Source organism: Ranitomeya variabilis, chromosome 2 (genome assembly GCF_051348905.1).
Source record: "Ranitomeya variabilis isolate aRanVar5 chromosome 2, aRanVar5.hap1, whole genome shotgun sequence".
In the NCBI taxonomy this organism is placed as follows: Eukaryota; Metazoa; Chordata; class Amphibia; order Anura; family Dendrobatidae; genus Ranitomeya; species Ranitomeya variabilis.
This window is the reverse complement of record NC_135233.1, coordinates 809818331-809840005: the sequence shown is the minus strand read 5'-3', so window position 1 is coordinate 809840005 and position 21675 is coordinate 809818331. Positions and strand designations below refer to the sequence as shown.

The 21675-nt window shown below is 38.5% G+C and overlaps 1 protein-coding gene and 1 long non-coding RNA gene across 8 annotated transcripts in view; one reads left to right on the top strand and one right to left on the bottom strand.

The window, feature by feature from the left end:
- Positions 1 to 21675, top strand: part of ADGRB3 (adhesion G protein-coupled receptor B3) — a 1417427-nt gene that overhangs the window by 1343493 nt on the left and 52259 nt on the right. For all 7 annotated transcript variants that reach the window (XM_077289969.1, XM_077289967.1, XM_077289968.1 and 4 more), the window contains one exon: positions 16379 to 16474. In XM_077289969.1, the coding sequence (XP_077146084.1) occupies positions 16379 to 16474 (96 nt within the window). The remainder of the gene's footprint in view (positions 1 to 16378; positions 16475 to 21675) is intronic.
- Positions 1034 to 19351, bottom strand: LOC143807901 (uncharacterized). Its single transcript, XR_013221829.1, has 3 exons — positions 19235 to 19351; positions 14710 to 14797; positions 1034 to 1142 (listed from the first exon to the last, which is right to left on the bottom strand). It is a non-coding gene; the product is annotated as an uncharacterized LOC143807901 (long non-coding RNA).

Below are 21675 nucleotides of genomic sequence, written 5' to 3'. Positions count from 1 at the left end.
TTTTACTAAGACAAAATGTAAGAATTGCATTTGCCACAGATCAATAGTCATTAATGCAACAATCAATTTTAACTTTTCACTTTTATCGGATTGCAATTTAGCATAGGATGAGTAAATCACATACTCAGTATTCACATAATTAAACAATACTTCTGAAATTGAAAAATAACTTCATTTTTACTCTATATGCTGGGGTGAAATACACTTGTATTGTATGGATTGTCTTAAAGGGAATCTATCAGCAGATTTTTGCTACCCCATCTGAGAGCAGCCTGATGTAGGCAGACAGAAGCTGAATTTAACAATGTATTAGTTAGATTACTGGGTGCAACTGTTCTGTCGCAATCAGAGTTTTTAGTTTTAGCAATACAGCAGAGCTAAGGAAGCTAACCCCGCCCACATGAGGCTCTGGATATTCAATTTCTATAGACAGCTGCCTATCACAGGAAGGGGCGTGTCTGACTAGCAAGGACATGCTGCAGGGTCCCAGCAATGATGAGCTCCTGGTGCTAAAACAATCATTGCAAGCGGACAAAACAACAGAGCTTGATAAGAGAGGCATTGCTAAAATCTGTATTCTAACCCCTACCTCATGCTATCTTCAGATTACATAGCAAAAACCTGCTGACAGATTCCCTTTAAGACTTACAAACAAAACAGATAAATATATGCAAATATCACTTTTGCTTGTGGCTTATCAATTTGACTAATTAAATAGTATTATACTTGGAGGGGCCATTCAAATTGTTTCACCGTACAGTATATGTAATGTAATGTACAGTATAGCCGGACATAAGTAACTAAACATCTATGCAAAGAAGTAACTAAATGACGATAAATAACTAAATGACTATAGAGTAGCATATTTCTTCTGTTGACTATTATTGAAAAAAACATTTAATTCCCGATTCATCATTATTTGTTTTATTATGTTTTGCTGATATAGCGCTGTAATTTTCGACAGCCCTTTCATTTCCCCCAACAACTTTGCTTACACAGATGTTTTAGACAAATTCATGAAATCCGATTCTTACCAAATGTCACTTTTTTTGTTGTATTTCACTGAAGTTCCTGCCTGGTGTTTTCGATTTGGCAAAATTAGACAAACTTGTGACTTTTTAAGGGATTTACAACTTTTTGCTCTAAAAATCGCAAAAGAAATGGTCAATTCGAAATACAGAGCATTTTTGGGTTTGCTCCAAATTTATAAACCATATCGAAGAATTAGGTGCAAAAAAACAACAGAAAATACCACAATACAAAAAAAAGAACATTGCAAATGATGAATCGGGGCCCTATCGTGTAAAGTATTTTCAATTAGTAATGAATAGGAATGCCATTATAAACAAGTCAAACGTGACAAAAAAACACTCTTACTATTATTAGCCAAATGTACAGAATAGAGTGTGGCATGTTATTTGCTAATCAGATGTACTGTGTATATTAATAATGAATTGTGTACAAACTGTAGATGTTAAATTGGTATTTATTGCCTTGTTCCTCGCATATAAAAGTATATAAAGGTTTGGTATATTTTAAAGGGAACCTGACAGCTGATTTATGCTGTCCGGTCTATGAGCAGACACTTGCTATGTGATTTCAGCCCGGTATGTTTGACTGAGATATGCTGCGGATTAGCATACAATAAAAGCTGCGGTTGGCCGAGCCACACAGGAGACTAGTCAGACAGGCCGCTTCTTCTAGCCCAATGACGGACAGGTCTCTCCCTGCATGTGTGTATAGGGACAGACCTGTAAGTTGCTGGCAGTGAGCGGCAGGAAGCCGCCTTTCCAACCAGTCTCCCATGTGACTTAGTCAATCATGCCTAGCTGAAATTATTCGACCAGTGCGTGATATATATTGACCATGGATCAGCGTGTATCAGCAGTCAGGTTCACTTTAACAATCACTGAATCAGATCTCTGCTATGAATGATTTGCAAATAACTAAACAAGTGTACTTTATCATCAAAAGAAGAGAAAATTGCAGTATGGAATCCTCAATACCGCTAGCAGCAGAATGGATTTATTGGCGTGTAAATGCTGGGTTGATGCCTAGCTGCTAAGTGAACTCCCTGAATACCTGTTTTGGCAAACAGAGTTTTCAGCATTGAAGAGTACACAGATGGCTTGAGACTGTTTGCCATGGCACACATAAAAATCCAGTAAGGTGGAAAAATCTATATTAAAGTTTATATAGAATATGCAGATGACTTCATTAAATTGATATTACTACGGAAGAAAAGCTGCAGCTCCTAATCTGGGTGTAAACATTTAACACTCGCACAGTATAGCGGATTCCGCGGGCAACAATACAAAAGTATAATTAATACTATATAAAATACAAAACAACAATACAAAAGTAAATCAGATAATCCATTCCCGACAGTCATTTTTTGGATTTGTTCAGTCTTTCCCATTTTTTTTAGAGCCCTAATAATTTTTTCCGTTATCATAGTTATGTGATTTATTTTGCTTGCCTAACGAAATGTGATTTTGAAGGACACTATTATATTAATTCTAAAACTGCAAAATAGGCAAAAAATATTTGTTGGATGAAAAAAAATTTAAAAAAAGCACAATTCGACTATTCCTAACGGGGTGTTTTTTGTTTTTTTAGTTTGTTGACTGTAAGGTGAAAATTACCTTGCACCCTTACTCTGCAGGTCAAATACACGTTTTAAGGACAGTCCGTCCTCTCCATCTTGTGCATACAGGCCATAGATCATCATCACAATACATGTAAAATGCTCATCTCAAGCATAAAATCATCCTAATCTTCTCTGTTTCCGAATTCGGGAGCAATGTATCAGTGTGGAGGCCCCAAGTGTTGGTGCTGTGCTATGCTCGTACATGGTTGTAAAAGTTTTTAATGCATGATAAAATAAGCTGTAATGGACACACCCTATGACGTACCTACTGTATATGTCATAGGTCGTGATGGGGTTAATTTTTGTTTCATTGGTTGGGTAGCAATTAATCCATTGTGTATTTAATATATTTCTTTACTTTTATTTGCTATCTGAATTTATAATAATTGAGTGACCAATCAAATGTTACATGTATTGTGATGTCACCACCTGACTATATAAAGGCTGATGGTGATCTATGGCCTGTATGCACAAGATGAAGAGGACGGAACATCCTTGAAACATGTAGTGGATTAAACATTTTTTATCCTACCCTGACCTGGTTTGTCTCCACCTTGCAGCAGCCACTATATGCCACTTTCTTTTTTTTATCTTTTTTTTGTATATGCAGCTTTCCATTTTTTATTTTCCCTTCCTGCATTCATTCAGCTCTGTGCTTGGAGCCTATGACTGGTGCATCAGCAATCCGGGTAAGCTTGTACTTTCATTCCCGTGTTGTGCATGGTGAGCACAGCCTCTTTAGGTGAGCACCACTCACATTGTTCTAATTCACTTGGCTGATTGGTAAACACATAAAGCGCTTTTTTTTTTGCTTTCCCCCACTGATCAGCAACTTTCTGCCTATGAACAGTGTACGCAGAAAGCTGTCAATTAGCGTTGTGGATGTGGTTATACAAAACTCAACAGCACATCTACAGCTGATAAAATCAGAGGTGTCAAACTGCATTCCTCGAGGGCCGCCAACAGGTCATGTTTTCAGGATTTCCTTAGCATTCCACAAGGTGCTGGAATCATTCTGTGCAGGTGATTAAATTATCACCTGTGCAATACAAGGAAATCCTGAAAACATGACCTGTTGGCGGCCCTCGAGGAATGCAGTTTGACACCTCTGGATAAAATAGTGCTTTTATCAAAATGCATCAAGAAGCCTAGTAACCCACACATCAATGGATTCAGGGTATCTGCTCCTACTTCATGATGAATAGCAAAAACCCGGAGACTCATTGCCTTAAAAGCCTTATTTTGCCAGGAAATAACTCACTCGTCCCTTTTAGATATAGTTGTTTTATGTATTGACTTTATCCGACTCACAATTACTGATTGTGTGAGTTCTAAAACCAGTTACTTAAACATCATATATTTTATTTTACATATCCTCCTCCTGTAACAGGACTGATCCCCTACAATAGCCCAATCCCATATAATGGATTACAGTACTGTAACTTATACATGGAATTAAGCTTGGTTCTGATGTGCTATAGACACCGTTGTATGTTGAAACTATTCTGTGCTCCCGTCCATGAAGGAAGCTTATTAGTGCTAATTGGGGAGTTAAATGTTTTACTGACAAATGTTGTTGCACAATCTCGGTGTGATGATGGCACAGAAGCAAAGTTTTGTGATGTTTCACAGTAGGAGATAATTGCCTCTTCTAACAAGGAAGTCGGTCATGTGATGCTTTCCTTTCCCCACTCACTTTCTACTGAGAGTGCAATTTGGAATGACGATTGGGTCGGAATGATACCAAACTGAATGAAGCAAGACAATACTGCAGGTTTTTGACCTCCGAGGGTCCGCACTTGTACAGCACTAGTCTAGACACAAGTGCTGTCGCCTACAAATTGAAATGTTGCAAGTATGCGTAGACCATTCTGTTTCATTAAGCCAAATTACCTTGTTCTGAAAATCTTTAAAAATGGGCTATAAAGACAAAATGAGATGTTCATTTAATGACTGTGACATAAAAAAAATGTCCAGTTCCTAAAGGTATACAGAGGCGGGTTGTAGGCTGAGTCAGACATCTAGAAAGCCTGAAAACATAGCAGCTGGTGCCAAGAACAAAAAATACCAAAATGACTCAAATATAGTCATTGCCTTCTAAACAGATTTGTCAGCCATAACACTTGTTTATTTGGCTATTAAAAAAAGAAAAATACCCATACTGTATAGCATCATCCTGGGACAATGTGGAGAGCAATAAGCCAATAACTACATTTTGGTCGTCAACATTCGGAGGTCCAGTCCAGAAGCAATGCACATGGCTGCTAATGTGTAAAGCTTTGGATTTTTTTTTTTTGCATGGGAGATGTTTCTTTCTTTTCTCAATGCATAAAAGTGACTGACAAAATGAAAGAATATTTCTCCCATGTGCCCAGTGTCTAGTTTCTAGCTTATTCCTGACACTAGACTCCTAGCTCAGTGATATCCTCAGCTTAATCACCATACATAATATGTCCTGTATAAAGGGCAACATTTAACGCTTTTTCCTCTGCTTAGATATTACTTGCAGCAGAGCGCTTATCATTCAGGGGCAGACTGGCGGAGTATGTGCATCTCAAGTAATTAAAGGTTCCTGGATCAATTAATTCAGTCAAAATGATGACTGCTGTCAAAGAGATGACAGCGAGTATTTCAAGACCTGAGGACTTTAGCTTTCTACAGACTGATGCTAACATTCTTCTAGAACTAAAGCATTATTCAGAAACTAACCTTGTGTATAAGTGTTTAAAGAGAGTCTGTCACCCCCAAAAACCACATATACAGGTACGCTAGAGAGTTAGCGCCTATAAAAATGATACCTATATTATATTATAGTTTTAGTGATTTAATTGCCGGAAAAAACAAAGTTCTTTATGCAAATGAGGGGTCAAGGTGCCATTGCGGCCCCTCAATTTTTCACACTGAGCACTTGTCAGCACTTGTCACTTACAGCCCAGATGCACTTGCATAGTGTCATTGTGGGCTCCCGTTGCTGGTTCATCTCTACAGTACAGTACCAAGTTGCAATAACAGAGAGGACCCAGCAATGAGCGTGCACACTGACACTGTGGGGCTCCGGCAATGTTTTGAGGTTCAGAGCTGATGCACAATGCTCAGTATACAAGTTTAGGAAGTGTTATGGTGAACGGAGCCATTGGCCATGTAGGGGTGCACCAACACCTTTTCATTTGTAGACATTTTTTTTTCTGGCAGTTGAACCACTAAAATGTGTGCTACTGGTATATAGTGTTCCCTACATTCCCATAAGTGGTTAACTTAGATTTTTGGGGGTGTCAGACTTCCTTTAAGGCCACATTCACACGTTCAGTGTTTTGATCATTAAGCCAAGATCAAGAGTGAAAAATACAGGAGTGGTTTCTATTATACTTTTCCTCTGATTGTTCTGCTTCTGGTTTTGGCTTACACATACTGAGGTAAAATACTAAGGTAAAATACTAAAGTAAAATACTAAGGTAAAATACTGAGGTAAAATACTGAGGTAAAATACTGACCAAATACTGCTAGTGTGAACGTGGCCTAATACTGACTCTCCAGTGGATATCTCAGAGAAGCTATCCTACCGAAAAAAGGCAAATGTTTCATTGCTGTGGTACATTTGCAATCTCCGCTTGCTATAGCATATTCTACATAATGTTTGCAAAGGTTTAACTGTTTTCATTACTAATACCTCCCTAAACTGCTTGTTTCCAAGATACCTGAACTTGAATTGGTTGACATTTGCTTAGTTCAAAATGGAGTGGTTGCCTTGACTACTAATGCTGTTACGGATGACTAATGATGCCGTGGAAAAAATGTGAAATTTTGCAGTATTTCAGTTCTTTGCATTTGCAACATCTATTTTTCACTGGTACTTACTGTACCTACTTCACAAACAAGCAAATTTAAACAATTTTATTTAGAATTGATTCATTTTTTCACCTGCTACTGAACATAAAAGTCCTTTAGTGGAAATATTTTTATAGAAGAATTAATTCAATTGCACGGCACCCCCAGTCATTTACTACATTTGGTTATAAACTCTGCTAAAATCTACCAGAGGTGTAAAAAAAAATATAATCAGGTCTCTTTTACCCAGAACACTAAGAAGTCCAGAAATGGTCTTGTGCATTTAAAGGACAAGAAAGTAGACTCCTTCAAATTCTTTTATGAGGCCATTAACAGCATAGATCACCCATCATTGTGTGACTCAAGTTTAGCACTCACAAACATCTACAAGCTTTTAGACTCCCTTAAACTTGCAACATTAAATGGAAGCTAATATCAGAAAGTTACCAATTGGTTAAATCAGGTTTTAGTGTTACATGGATTTGTAAAAAAAATATTGCCAATGTTTTTTTTTAGATATCACAACCTTAAAAAAAAAAGAATGAAAGAAAATTAGTAATCTTGCGATTTTCACATTGGCCACTTGGGAAGAATTTGAACCAAAGCTTCATATTAACATGGGCTGAATTACAATGACAGGTAACACCTCTTTACACAGTGGATAACACAATAACTCACAGCAAGCAGTGTTACAGCGCACAATACTCCCCATCTCTTCACAATGACCTTTCACATGCTCATTAGACACTTCTAAACAAATTATTGGTTCGGACATTGTTTATTTTTGCATATGTATGTGTTGTTTATTGATACAAGGGGGAGTTAGATTCTTAGAAAGCTCCAGTGCCAGTGTGAAAATGGCAATATTTATATTTTTAATTTCAATACAAATTGTGATACGGGAATAAAACATTGCCAAAAATTAGAAATAGGCATTTAGACAAAAACCTTATTTAAACAATAATTTTCTGATGATAGCTTCCCTTTCAGACCTGTTGAATACGAGACCCTGCTATCGCATATCACTACCATGGAAATATTGGACACACTTAAAACAATTCTATTTGGTTAATCATCTGGTCTTGTCTAAAAATACTTTTAAACACTCTGCTGCCCTTCTTAGTATCCTTTTTGCTGTAAGGTTTTCTCACACCTCCTTAGAAAAGCCTTGAAGGTTTACCATCTTATCGAGAAAAGGTAAAAACCCTCTATTATTTGGTAACTACTGCTCCTCCCTTTCCCATCTCTCTCACAAAGGCAGATATAAAACTTTGGGCTAAACATTTAGCTAGAACATTAATTCAGATCAGTTTAGTTTTGTGAAAGGGAAAAGAATCAAACCAAGTGTTACGCTCGCTCTCAGACTGTTCAGTGGTAGCGTGGATTGTGGTCCTGCTGTGATATGGGCTGAGGATAGCTTGGAGCAGCCTAAGTGCCTCCCCAAGACTGACCCCAGATGCACGGCAACTGACGATGCTGCGATCCGAGGAGGCATTACCAGCTGTTACTCCAGGACTGACCTTGGTCACACGGCAGCAGAGCCCTCAACAAGATCACGACTGTTATACAGGCAGGCAGATATAGGACCCAGTTCTGGATGGGCAGGGCAGCTTCAGGAAGAACTGGCAGGTACAACTGGAACAGAGGAACAGGTAAGACTCAGTTCAGAAAGGATGGATAGGAACAGCTTCTGGAAGAACTGGGTCTCTGGCAAGGGTGTACTGAACCGTAAGTGCAGACAGACAGGGAACTGCAGATGCGGATAGAGAACCACAGATGCAAGATAGCATAGAGCAGACTGGGTCAGGTAAGGACAAGCACACTTAGGACCAAGTTCACACAAGACCGATACAAGGACAGGTACACACGGGACAGCCAAAGTCAGACTCACACAAGATACTTACAATGAAGTAACAAGAGTACATGTAAACAAGTAATGTTGCACAGGGGCAACAGAATAGAGATAGGTACAGGTTCAGACACTGCAGGTATTAGAAATAGGTACTGGTTCAGATACTGCAGGTTTTAGCTATAGGAACACGTTCAGACAGGGAATTTAGGAAAAGTTCCAGATACAGTTTCAGGGATTGGTCCTAATTCAGACAAGGACATATGTAGGTGCAGGGTTTAGTGTCCAGGACTGGGTATTCAGCCCCCAGGATGAGAGAAACAGGAAAAATTGATACAAGTACAGATTCAAGGTTCAGGCCTGGATGTTCAGCCCCTAGGGAGGCAGGAACAGGAAAGAACCTAGCAACTCAGTAGTTGCACACACACTGAAAGACAATGTTGCATCAGGTGGAGGTGCATTAAGTACCAAGTGCCACTCAGAAGATGCCTGAAGTATGAACAGCAAGCAGAGGACAAGGAGCTCATTGCATGTTCTGGGGTGGTGAGTGCATCGGTGTCCTTACATGGTGGGGGATGGGAAGTTAAGCATGGATAGAGGCTATGATGTTACACCAGGTTGATCCACACCATTTTCTATGCTACCAAAAGTACCCTTGATGCTCCTGACAACTAGCACTGAAAAAGTGTTTGCTGGAACAAGCTTGGCACTATTTGGAGGGCACTATGGTATGTTTTAGTTTCTCACTACATATTATTCCTGCTATTTAAACCCTATACTTTCAACCCTTAGAGCAATGGAGTTCTCCTAAAAGGTTCAACATAAGCATAAATGGTGCCCTTGTCTCCCTTATTAATTATCTTTAAAATGGAGACTATAATCCAGTGTATAAGACAAGATCTGGACGTTAACGCATTTCCTCAACTTTTCTTAATTTTCAACCACTTTGGTGAATTTTCCAATTTCAAAGAAATTTAGATTAATCACATGCTGTCAATATTTTATTCCTGAATGGATATCCAATTTCTAACAAAACAGTACCTCTTTCAAATAGCCAAATAGTCTGATTAATTATTTCAGTGTGCAAATAAGAAAAGATTAAACTTCCCATCTACTAAACTACTGTTCTCACATAATTTTCCTCATTCTGAAAAAAGCTACCATAATTGTTTTGTCCACATATGACATTCTCACTCCCTCTTGGATAGGTGGGAAAAATGTCCCTAAACCCTATATTCTTCCTAAAGAGTTGTATACCATACTCTGGCAGGGGTTTCCATAAAATTACAGTACATGTATCCTTTTTTAACCATTGCATACAATGATCTTACAATATCACTGGAACTTAAAATTACAAAGATTTTGATTTAAATTACTCTTACTACCTAATTAGTTTGAGGGTTCCCGAATTTCAAGTCTGTTATAAGGCCAAACACTTGAGGTCACGTATTGATTTAGTGAAACTACTCAGTCACATCGGAAAGACATTTAACGTCTCCTATTAGGCAATAAAGTTTCTCATCTCATCTCAACATGCGTCTCTTTTTGATAATGAGATCTTCAGTAATGTCACCTCCACAACCTTCTCTGCTTGGCCCAACCTTAAGAGCAAATTAAATCTTATTCCCACTCCATCCTATATTTTTATATCATGTGCCATTTCATAATATTTAAATCCTCCTTTAGTCGATAATTAAAAATGTATGGGCATGCATTGAAGACATAATGATTCCCAAATCATCCTGGTCATCGTCAGTATTTACTTTTCTCCCCAGTGAAACCAGTAAAGCTGGAGTCACACTAAACGACTTACCAATGATCACGACCAGCGATACGACCTGGCCGTGATCGTTGGTAAGTCATTGTGTGGTCGCTGGGGAGCTGTCACACAGACAGCTCTCTCCAGCGACCAATGATCAGGGGAACGACTTCGGCATCGTTGAAACTGTCTTCAACGATGCCAAAGTCCCCCTGCAGCACCCGGGTAACCAGGGTAAACATCGGGTTACTAAGTGCAGGGCCGCGCTTAGTAACCCAATATTTACCCTGGTTACCATTGTAAAAGTAAAAAAAAAAAAACACTACATACTCACATTCTGAAGTCTGTCACGTCCCCCGCCGGCGTCCTCAGGGTTAAAACTGCTTTCGGCAAGAGCGCTGCTAATGCACGCGCTGCTACCGAGAGCTTCCCTGCACTGACTGTCAGCGCCGGCAGTAACAGCGGTGACGTCACCGCTGTGCTCTGCTTTACGGCCGGCGCTGACACAGTCAGTGCAGGGAAGCTCTCAGCAGCAGTGCGTGCATTAGCAACGCTCCTGCCGAAAGCAGTTTTAACCCTGTGGACGCCGGGGGACGTGACAGACATCAGAATGTGAGTATGTAGTGTTTTTTTTTTACTTTTACAATGGTAACCAGGGTAAATATCGGGTTACTAAGCGCTGCCCTGCGCTTAGTAACCCGATATTTACCCTGGTAACAAGTGAACACATGTGTGACGCCGATCCAGCGATGACAGCGGGTGATCAGCGACCAAAAAATGGTCCTGATCATTCCCCAACGACCAACGATCTCCCAGCAGGGGCCTGATCGTTGGTCGCTGTCACACATAACGAGATCGTTAGCAGGATCTTTGCTACGTCACCAAAAGCGTGACGTTGCAACGATATCGTTAACGATATCGTTATGTGTGACTCAGCCTTAACAGATAAAATTGGGTACAGACCTTGCTCTACTCTTTAGGAATGGACAAATAAGGCTAAGCAATTTTTTGCAATTTTTTGCTTGAAAAACCTAGCTGGGAAAATCACAATAATTTTCTTTGTGTTAAAACATGGTAAACTTAATGTAAACCTCATTTAGCTGCCTCTTTTCTTCCCTACTGATTGACACTGTTGGCATTTGTCCTGCCTTACGCTCCTCTGGATTAGTGCTTTTCTCCCACACCACTAGTTTGATAGCCATTTTAAATCTTGGAGCCTTCACTTAAACATATCACTAATTTTAGCATTGCTTTTTTTCTGATCTGTCATTCACCAAAATTTAGCTTTCTCTTTATTATGTGTCCTGGTATTTTTTTTCTATTTGTCTAATTTTATTTTTTTTCATGGTTGCGCAAACAACATTCATACTAATGTATCTACAGTGCTGAGATGTAAAAAAAAGTTTACTAGTTGATCGACATGTTCTTTAAAACGTCAAATGAAGAATTAAAAAAATAAAATAAATATGCCACTTGTGTATTGATAAGTACTAGTATTTTTATATCTATTGTATGCTAAAAACATGGTCTCTTTTTGTGATATTACTATATGCTGTTAGTGCTGTCTGCACCGGGAATTTTACCTGCAGCTTACCGGATAACTATTTGCCCATTTAACAATAGGAGATACACTAGGGAAGTATCTATCACTGTTAAAATGCCGAAATCTATGTAACAGAAGGAGCCGTACATATTAATATATATTTTGTGATGGAAAAATCACTATAAGTTGTGTTTTATTTATTTAAATCTTTGGACTTTCCGGACTTAGGAGCTCAGTGAGCTGTTCTACTTCATGATTGATAGTTATTTCTGTCTGCATACTAAAACAGATCAGGCTGTCAATCACTGGTGAGGACTTCCCACATGACTCTTAAACATAGCGTGAGATGTAACTTAAATAATTAAAAAATGTATTTAATTTACTCGCTTATATAGCATCATCAATTTCCACATCACTTTCTCAGTTAAGGATCATAATCTAAATTCGCTATCAGTAGGTCTTTGGAGTGTAGAAGGAAACTGGAAAACCCCGAGCAAACCCACACACAGAGAACATATAAACTCCTTGCAGATGTTGTCCTTGGATTTGCTAACCACTGAGCCATCGTGTTGCCCCATAAAGTGCCAGTTATACTGAATATTTTACCTTTCAGTTAAAGCAATGTGGTCAGCTCCTGCCACTAACTAACATACTTCCTGCACATCAAATGTCATATTCGACATTGCAGGTTATCTTTAAAGCTTAGTCCAGTTCTTCAAAGCATGTTTGTCTTACAAGGTCAAGAGAGACAAATAAAATGTAACAATGTGTGCCTGCTATTGATTTATGATGTCAATATTTTCTCGAACTAAGCCAGGTCCATCTAGCAGTAAATCCTCATGCACATTTAATAGCAAAATGTCCACATAGAAACAATGATACTCCAATAAGCAGTGAGAACTGCTACGTGCAGACTTGTAATTGGAAATAGGTGAAGATCTCTATAGGAACAATGTGTATGACCTTAACGTATACCTATAAATTATTTATATGTTCTAGGCCATTTCACATCCAGCATATTGGTCAGGGTCCTAAGACCTTCAATGGTCGCTTGGAAAAAATGTTCATAAATGTGCATCTCATTAATCAGAAGTGCCGTGCTCCTGAGTAAGCTCCTGTATAAGCATACTTCAAAATGCTGTATGGACTAACTTGAAGGGTGTCCTAAGGGACCTTTGTGTGCGCATACTCATGTAAGGGCCGAAAGCTTCTGCCTCTTTAGCACAATGCTTCAGTCCGTCTGCCTACATAGTCGCGTGCTTTAGAACAGTTTTTGGGAGATCAGCGGAATATGATTAAAGAAAAAAGTAACTTACACTTTAAATCATCCAAAGACAGTGAGGACCTGCCACCATAATGTTCATTAGAACATCAGCAATGTCAGTAACAGAAACTATAATAAGTAATTCCATCAAAATGAAGTTTAAGAATAAAAAGTATAGTACTGAACACTTGCTACACAGAAGCGCACAAAAATATTTCTTCATTGATTTTATGATTGGAATAACATCCATCTATCTTTTCGCTGCTCTCCATCTTCTACTTTTGCCATGCAAACTATCCCTTAATCCTGTCACCATATTGCACTGCTTGCTCTTCTATGGCTCATGGTAGCTATAGGAAAAAAAAATGGAGACACAAAGCGCAAAATAGGGTCTTATCCTTTAGATAACCAAGAGAGCTTTCTTAGAATTGCTCACCTGATTTTGTTGAATGAAGAGCATGTAGCGATTTCGGCTGCTGCAGATCCACAAGCCGATCAACGGCCGTATGACAATATAAACTGTGCAGGAGGTGTGGGTTAAATCCGCGCTGCCTTAATGATGAAGTTCCAAGGATAATAAATTAATAATAAATTTGAATAAACCACCTTTTAAATTTATTATCCTTGGAACTTCATCATTAAGGCAGCGCGGATTTAACCCACACCTCCTGCACAGTTTATATGGCTCATGGTAGGGCACCCTCTTATGTTTATACAACAGTCATTCAGTAATTCTGAACCTTGAAATTCATGAGCTAAATTCAATAATTTTAATGTTATGACAGTGGTGGTTTGTACTGACCTACTATGTTTCTCTACAACCATTCAGGTTATACATATATTGAGTCAATCATCAATGTTGTTTTCTCTGCAGATCAGATAAAATGGTACTTAGCAAATATTGGTTGCCCCAGCTGAACTTAATGTAAAATAATTCGATATTTGCATGTGTGTGATAAACAGACAAGTATGTTTCAAGTAGAGATGAGCGGATGAAGTAAAATTCAAATTCGCCTATGCACGTGTTTTTTCATGGGAAATACTACTGGAATCAAATCACACTCAAATTTTACAAAAATGTCAATTCACCAAGATCTTCAGATCGCCACCTCTCTTACTGAAATCCCCAGGTCTCTTATGCTGGGCCAGGATTTTTGGCTTTGATGGAGCTTGGGAGCGTTCAATGCATATTCATGCAAGGTCAAAGTACACACCGTGACATCATAAAGCTGAGACCCTTTGTGCACTTACGCAGCACTTCACAACTTTCATTAAAGCCAAAAGTACCAAAACAGCATGAAAGGACTGAGAATTTCTGTACGAGCGGCGGCAATTTGAAGATGCAGTGGGGCCGGATGTGCTTTTTTAAAAACATTTTGATGGCGGCTGGTGTCTGCCATCTTGCTGAATCCGATCAGAAGCGAATTACAAAAAATGTGGATTTTGGCAAATGAGAATTTTTGTAACATTTTAGTAGGACTAAGTTCTAGTTGATTAATTCGCTCTAGTTTGTGTTCCCTGGTACTAAACTCTCTTTCTCTTCGTTCTTGTATTCCCTGGTACTAAACTCTCTTTCTCTTCGTTCTTGTATTCCCTGGTACTAAACTCTCTTTCTCTTCGTTCTTGTATTCCCTGGTACTGAACTCTCTTTCTCTTCGTTCTTGTATTCCCTGGTTCTAAACTCTCTTTCACTTTGTTCCCGTGTTCCCTGGTACTAAACTCTCTCTTTGTTCTTGTGTTCCCTGGTACTAAACTTCTCTTTCTCTTCATTCTTGTGTTCCCTGGTACTAAACTCTCTTTCTCTTTGTCATTGTGTTACCTGGTGCTGAACCCTCTCATTTCCGGGTCTTGTGTTCCCTTGTGCTGAATTCTCTCTTCCCGGTCTTGTGTTCCTTGCTTCTGAACACCTGCCAAGTATTAGGTATCACTTTTCAGATCACCTAGCAAAGGCCAATTCTATGTAATAACTATAGCGAACAGACAAAAGGGTCACATGTCAATATAGACTAACATAACCACCGTTGATTATCCTGAGCCAGATGTGCTCCTGTCTCTATCACAGTTCACTTACAAATCACTCAGGCCCATTAAACATATAAGAAAATCAACATAGGCTACTAGAAATTGAAACTGTTAGCCACATCATTTTAGGATAACTGGACTAACTGCAATTAGCGGCAAATCTAATTTTTGGGAAAAATTCACCAAACCAATGCATACAAAATAGGTATCACTTAGTGAGGCCCAATTAGAGCCTAATCATAGTTACATGTTACATACAAATCACATTCTTTTTGCTACGCTTCTGTTTGAACCTTGTGCCACCACAAAAATTGTTAGTCTAATAAAATTCCTCTATACACATGGCCACTTTTGTACTTACCTGCATTCCACAAGACTATGGGATACTTTAGGCACCCTGTCCTCCAATTTGCTGTTTATCTAACTGGTGTTGTCGTATGTGATAAAGAAAACTGTGGTTCCCTTTAGTCTCCAGGACCTCAGCACAAAACCCGTTTAAGTATTTGGTCAGTATTTTATATCAGTATTTGTAAGCCAGTGTTAGGAATGGAACAATCAGAGGAAAAGTACAATAGAAACATATGCATCACTTCTGTTTTTTTCACCCACTCCTGGTTTTGGTTTACAAATACTGATGTAAATTACTGACCAAATACTCAACATGTGAAAATGGCCTACGTGCTAACATTGCACACCAATAATTATGCCTCTGATATTCTTTATCACACCTTAATCAATGACTAGGAGGCAACTTCTATAGCATCTTCAGGCATCAAAGATGAAGCTTGTTCTGTTTCTCCTAGGCTTCTTTGTGAATTGCCTGTCATTTTTGGGACTAGACTAAATGTTCATAAAGACTAGAAGTTATGTCATCCCTGTTGCATAAAAGGAGCAGTCTGAGACATTATATCATAAAACAAATTACAATCATACATTCAATCTGTTATTTCAGATAAATGTTGTATTGCCACTAATCCTAGCCTTAAGGGTAATAATTATATGATAGGCATGCTCACATACTGTATAACGCTAGTGGATTTTCTCATTTAATGTTACTATTCAATGCACAGGTATGTCAGGTATGTGGAGGACTGAGCTTTAAATTCCAGGAAAATGTATTGGCATGTCTACAATCTCAAGGTGTTTGTGCAATGTACTGAAGAACAGAGCAAATTTATGTGTCACAGAGCTCAACTGGTAACCACCCAGCTGTACAGAGGAAAACGACTTTGGTCCAAGAAAGTAGATCATAAATGATATACCAGGGACTTGGGCAATACAGAATCTGATGGGATATTATAATGTTGTTTTGTGCTGGATTATTAGAGTTTCTGTATTATCATATACCAGAATAAATGTATTTCACTCTCCTACAGTAATTGTATTCAGAGATCAGAAAATTCTACTAGTATTGTGTTATGTAAATCATTTAAATGTTAAAACAATACTGTATCAATTTTTTGTAGGTCCAAGATGCTTTTAGATGTCGACTGAGAAACTGCCAAGATCCAATTAATGCAGATTCATCAAGTTCCTTTCCCAATGGACATGCGCAAATCATGGTTAGCTCTATTTTTTTATAATTATGATATGTGGCTAAAATAGTTAAAGGGAACCTGTCACCCCCAAAATCGAAGATGAGCTAAGCCCACCGGCATCAGGGGCTTATCTACAGCATTCTGGAATGCTGTAGATAAGCCCCCGAGGTATCCTGAAAGATGAGAAAAAGAGGTTAGATTATACTCACCTGGGGGGGCAATCCTATTTTCATAGGATGACGTCCTCTTGTATTCACGCTGCGGCTCCGGCGCAGGCATACTTTGTCAGCCCTGTTGAGGGCAGACCAAAGTACTGCAGTGCGCAGGCGCTGGGCCTCTCTGACCTTTCCCGGTGCCTGTGCACAGCAGTACTTTGCTCTGCCCTCAACAGTGCAGACAAAGTACGCCTGCGCCGGAGCCGCAGCGTGAAGACAAGAAGAGGACGTCATCGTAAGAAGATGGGAGGCGCCGGACCAGACTGCGACGCCCATCGGATCGGACCGCCCCTGGGTGAGTATAATCTAACCCCTTTTTCTCATCTTTCAGGATACATCGGGGGCTTATCTACAGCATTACAGAATGCTGTAGATAAGCCCCTGATGCCGGTGGGCTTAGCTCATCTTCGATTTTGGGGGTGACAGGTTCCCTTTAATGCACTACAAATAAAGAGGTCAGTTATGTGCAAAAAATAATCTTCTAAAATTGTTCGTAGAGTAAATGGAAGGGTTTCCTAAGGATAGAAAATAAGATCTGTTTATTTATTTTATTTTTTTTTTGCCATGTCTGCCCATGTGCTTATCTGGCTTTAAGGTGCATTCACATTCATTTAACTGGGAAAAACCTGTAATACCAGATACAGCTTATGGACAAATGCTGAGATTTTTTATGTATAAAAATATATCCCTTGTTTAATCTTTACAACTCATTTAATGTACCAAGATCAATAGTTTCTTGCCAGCTAAACTTAGTGATGAATTTAATATGTGAAATTGTCTCTTTAATCTGATATAATTTATTGATGGGTATTGCTATTACTATTAGAGATCTAGAATGTATAGAATTGTAACAATGGTCTTATATATGGCTGGACAGAAGAATATGTCAGTCACTGACATCTTCTTGATCCAAATGTAGACAGACTCAGACTTAAGGTGCATTTACACATCCATGTCAATGTCTGTGTGCTGACTTTTATTGGACTGCACACAGACCACCGGAGAACGTTCTATACTGCTCCTCAACATCAGATCCAAATAGTGCATGCTCTAAGTTTCACTGATTTAATTTTTACATCCGTGATTTTCACAGAGGTGTGAATAGATCTGTGAGGCTCTAAGGTTCCGAGTGCTGTCTGATGAAAATCGGACATCACTCAAACAATTCACATGAATTTGTGTATACACCCTGAGTTCAGGTGGATTGTAAATATTACTACAAGATCAGCATGATCCAAAAAATATTATATCTATCTTGACTGTTACAAAGTAAAAAAAATTAAAAGAACATTAATTGAAGAAACATTAAATAAATATCTACAAAATTAATAAAATCAAACATAGAAGAGGACATTTGCAAAGACTGTCAAAACACTGATCAAAATATATAAATGTACAAGATATTCTACTGGTCAGAAATAATCAAAATAGACAAGTTATATAATTTTATCCAACTGCCTGAAATTTAAGCAAGAAAATACTGTACTCTATATACTCTTTAATATAGGTGATGTAGCAAAGCCAGGTAGGACGGGGTTAAATCCTAGCACTGCAAGTCTTAATTAGGTGTACACGACTTGCTATAACTAAGAATCAGGGCCTGTGTTCAGTAGGTGTCAGTCTACTGAATGAAGCAGAGTTAAGTGTGCTGCTGGTGAGTGTCCAGCCAAAATGCGAGCTGTAACTGAGAGAGAGAGACATGCCGGAGTCTCTCTCTGAATGGAGACTGCACTAAGCAGCTGTAGAGAACCATGTAGATGCTGCAGCGTGTTCAGTGTAAGCTGTGCACAAAGTTGAACACTTCTGTTTGGCACTGTAAGCTGTTGGATCTCGGGCTGAAGGGATACAGCAACTGGTGGGATCTTGACTCTTCTGTGCATGGAGTCTGCTCTGGAGACAGGACTGTAATCTGTTTGGGTGAGCCCTCACTGACCTATGTGTCATGATTAAATTCACAGACCATGTGCAGATAACCGTAAGTGTCACTGGTTGCTATGGACAATTGCTGTTTTGTTTGACCAAGCTGGGACTAGCTCAGCCGTGTGTGAGTAGCCAGGGTCTGCTCTGTTTAGTTGGCGCCTGGACAAGGCTAGGTATTTATGCTTATGACTTTGTTTTGGTGATGGCCAACCTCTGGAAAGCAATAAATACTACACGTGTTTAGGCCAAAACTGAATTGACTGTGCTACCTAAGGCCTAATGCTTACCAGGGAGAGTGAATCCCTACAGTGGTTACAGTATATAGAAATAAAGATTAGTACAGTTGTGACAATTTACTTTACCATTCTTAACAGTGCTTCATATTCTGGAGCACATAGTTGCCTATTGTCTTAAAGGAAATAAAATCACACTTCTACACTGCAAGCAAAATATACAGTTACTTGCAGCTTTCTGATTACTGGGGGTTGTAGCTGTCAAACTTTCATCAACCACCTCAAAATCATGAAATATTACTGATAAATTCTTCATGCAAAGAATTTTTAAAGCATCGCTCCAGCATTTTTTTTTATTACAGGGCTGGAGTGGAGCTACTAATCTAAGTTCCCTGCCCCTAGTCTTATAGACTTACCAGCTGCCATCTTCATCTGTTATTGGCGCTGCTTCAATTGGTCTTCTGCCGGTTGTGATCTGCCGAATATCCAGTGTTTGCTGGGCAATCCAAAAACTCATTGTAAGTCTATGAGAGCCTGAACGAGGCAAGAACGAGAGTTTCACAGACTTACACTGAAAACTTGTGACATTTATCTTAGAATTTTGGTATGTCAGAAGTTGCAGTCACAAGATTGCAATGTGGGACCAGAGTGGAACTGGGAAGAGTAGAAGACAGCAGTTGGTAAGACTAGGGTCAGGGAAATTACATTAGTAATGGTACGGCATATGGTACTCCATACATTTTTACTTTAAGAAGCCGTAGGACAAAATTAGTATAAACTTTTTGCATATTCAGATCAATAGAGACTGCGATTTAAATAATGTTTATATATATATATATATATATATATATATATATATATATATATATTTCTATTGTTCCATTATCTATTTATTTTGTTCCATGCTTTCTAGAGAAGAGCAGATCAAGCAAAATTCGAATTCATCTGTTTGTGCGGATATTCTCTGGAAAGTCGAATTGCAGAGAAGTTATTCCTTGCAAATGAAATGTCCCTCATTATGCTCTGGGGTCTTAATGGACCCCAGAGGATATAGAATCGTAAGGTGTAAATAATAGAAATACTTATACTCCCCTTTTCTCACTTGTTCGTTCCTCTCCGTCACCTATTCGGTCCTCATCACAACTCTTCACACTAGCAAGCGTTTGTAAAGTCACGATGTCATGGCATCTTAATGTGCGCAGACATGTACAGAACCATCCTTGACCTTATCAGAGCCAGAAGTCCCAGCTTATAGTAAAGAGGCCTGGGGACTCAGCGCTGAGGACAGCGATCAAAAGGTTCAACGAGGACTAGATGGGTCACGGTGAGTAGAGGAGGGGAGGGAGATGTGAACGGTTAAGTGAGTATAAATTTTTTTATTAATCTTTTGATTATTCCTTATAATTCTGCAAAATGGCTGCTAGGTGCCTCCAGTTTTCAAAATCTGCTCAGAAGCAAATTACAAAAAATAAGACTTTTGGCCAATGCTAATTTTTGTAAAATTCAAGTAGAATTCAATTCCACTAGAATATATACATTAATGTCTGATGCTGTCTCCTTCTCTTCTCTACTCATTCTCCTCCACTAGTGACAAAAACATATAATAGTTGTCACCATTGCTACTGATTTTGGCTCCATTTAATACACTAAAACTAACCTTTTAGTCAGGCGCCACACATTTTTCTTAAATTTAGTCATGACCTTGACAAATACTGCATAGAGTTATCAGATTTTATATCTGGGAAATAATTAGGCATTATTCCGCCGACATTGATAGTGCCAAAATTGGATTATTTCTATGATTTAATGGCCTGCATTACAATAAAGTCTCTAAAATAGATGCCTCAACTAATTGGAAATAGCATAAATACGTAACCAAGTTGCATTTTGTTTAAACCAGTCGAAAAATATTATAATAGAAGTAGAATAATATTACTTTGACAACCATGTTTCTCAGGTTTGTGGCACCTTGTCAAGATGTCTAGATTTGACATCAACCCGTCCTCAGATAATGCTTTACCCAATGGTACGGTCTTATGGGGACAACTTACATTACAAATGGAACTTGAAAGTGACAGGAATTTATGTTTGTGAAGGCAGTGTATCTGTCATCAAAATGAATTTGCCTGTCATTGTCAATAAGTAATAATGTGAAGATTTCATTTTAGGAAATTGCTCTGCTCCCAAAAGTATTGGGCTATTTCTATAAATGATACTATGATCACAAAAATGCCACAGTGGATTTCAGTGTACTGTAATTTGCAGGATTTCTGGAACATTCAGAGGGCAATAAAAAAAGAAATAAATGGATAAAGAAAAGACATGATTTACCGTATATTTATCTAATAGTGTAGAATGTTAGAACTTACCTATAGAGAACAAAGGATGCGCAATATGCTGCATGATATCATGGATATTAGAAGGGCAAGTATAGTAAGCTGAAGATTCGCGGCTTATTAAAGCAGAGATGTGAAGACAAATTCTCAGTAATGAAGTGTAATTGACTTTAATTATAAAATACTTCATGTATTCATAGCGCTAATGAATAAAAATTACCTTTGAATGCTTTACCTGGTATTAAGAACTTATTGTCATACAGCAAAGGTTGTACGCTTGGTGTGTGCAATGACTATTGGGATGAGATAAAAGGACATATTATCAGGGAAATTAAATCTGGGCAGTCATTGGAGGATAGGGATGGTGTGTGACAATGATTCTATATTTACATCATATATTTTGTATTTTAGCCTTTATTCGGGGGAAACCCTTTGTCTTTTGCCAACTGTCACACATAATTACACTTTATTGACATCACCAGTATATAAGATTGTATTACATTTCATTCAACAAAATCCTT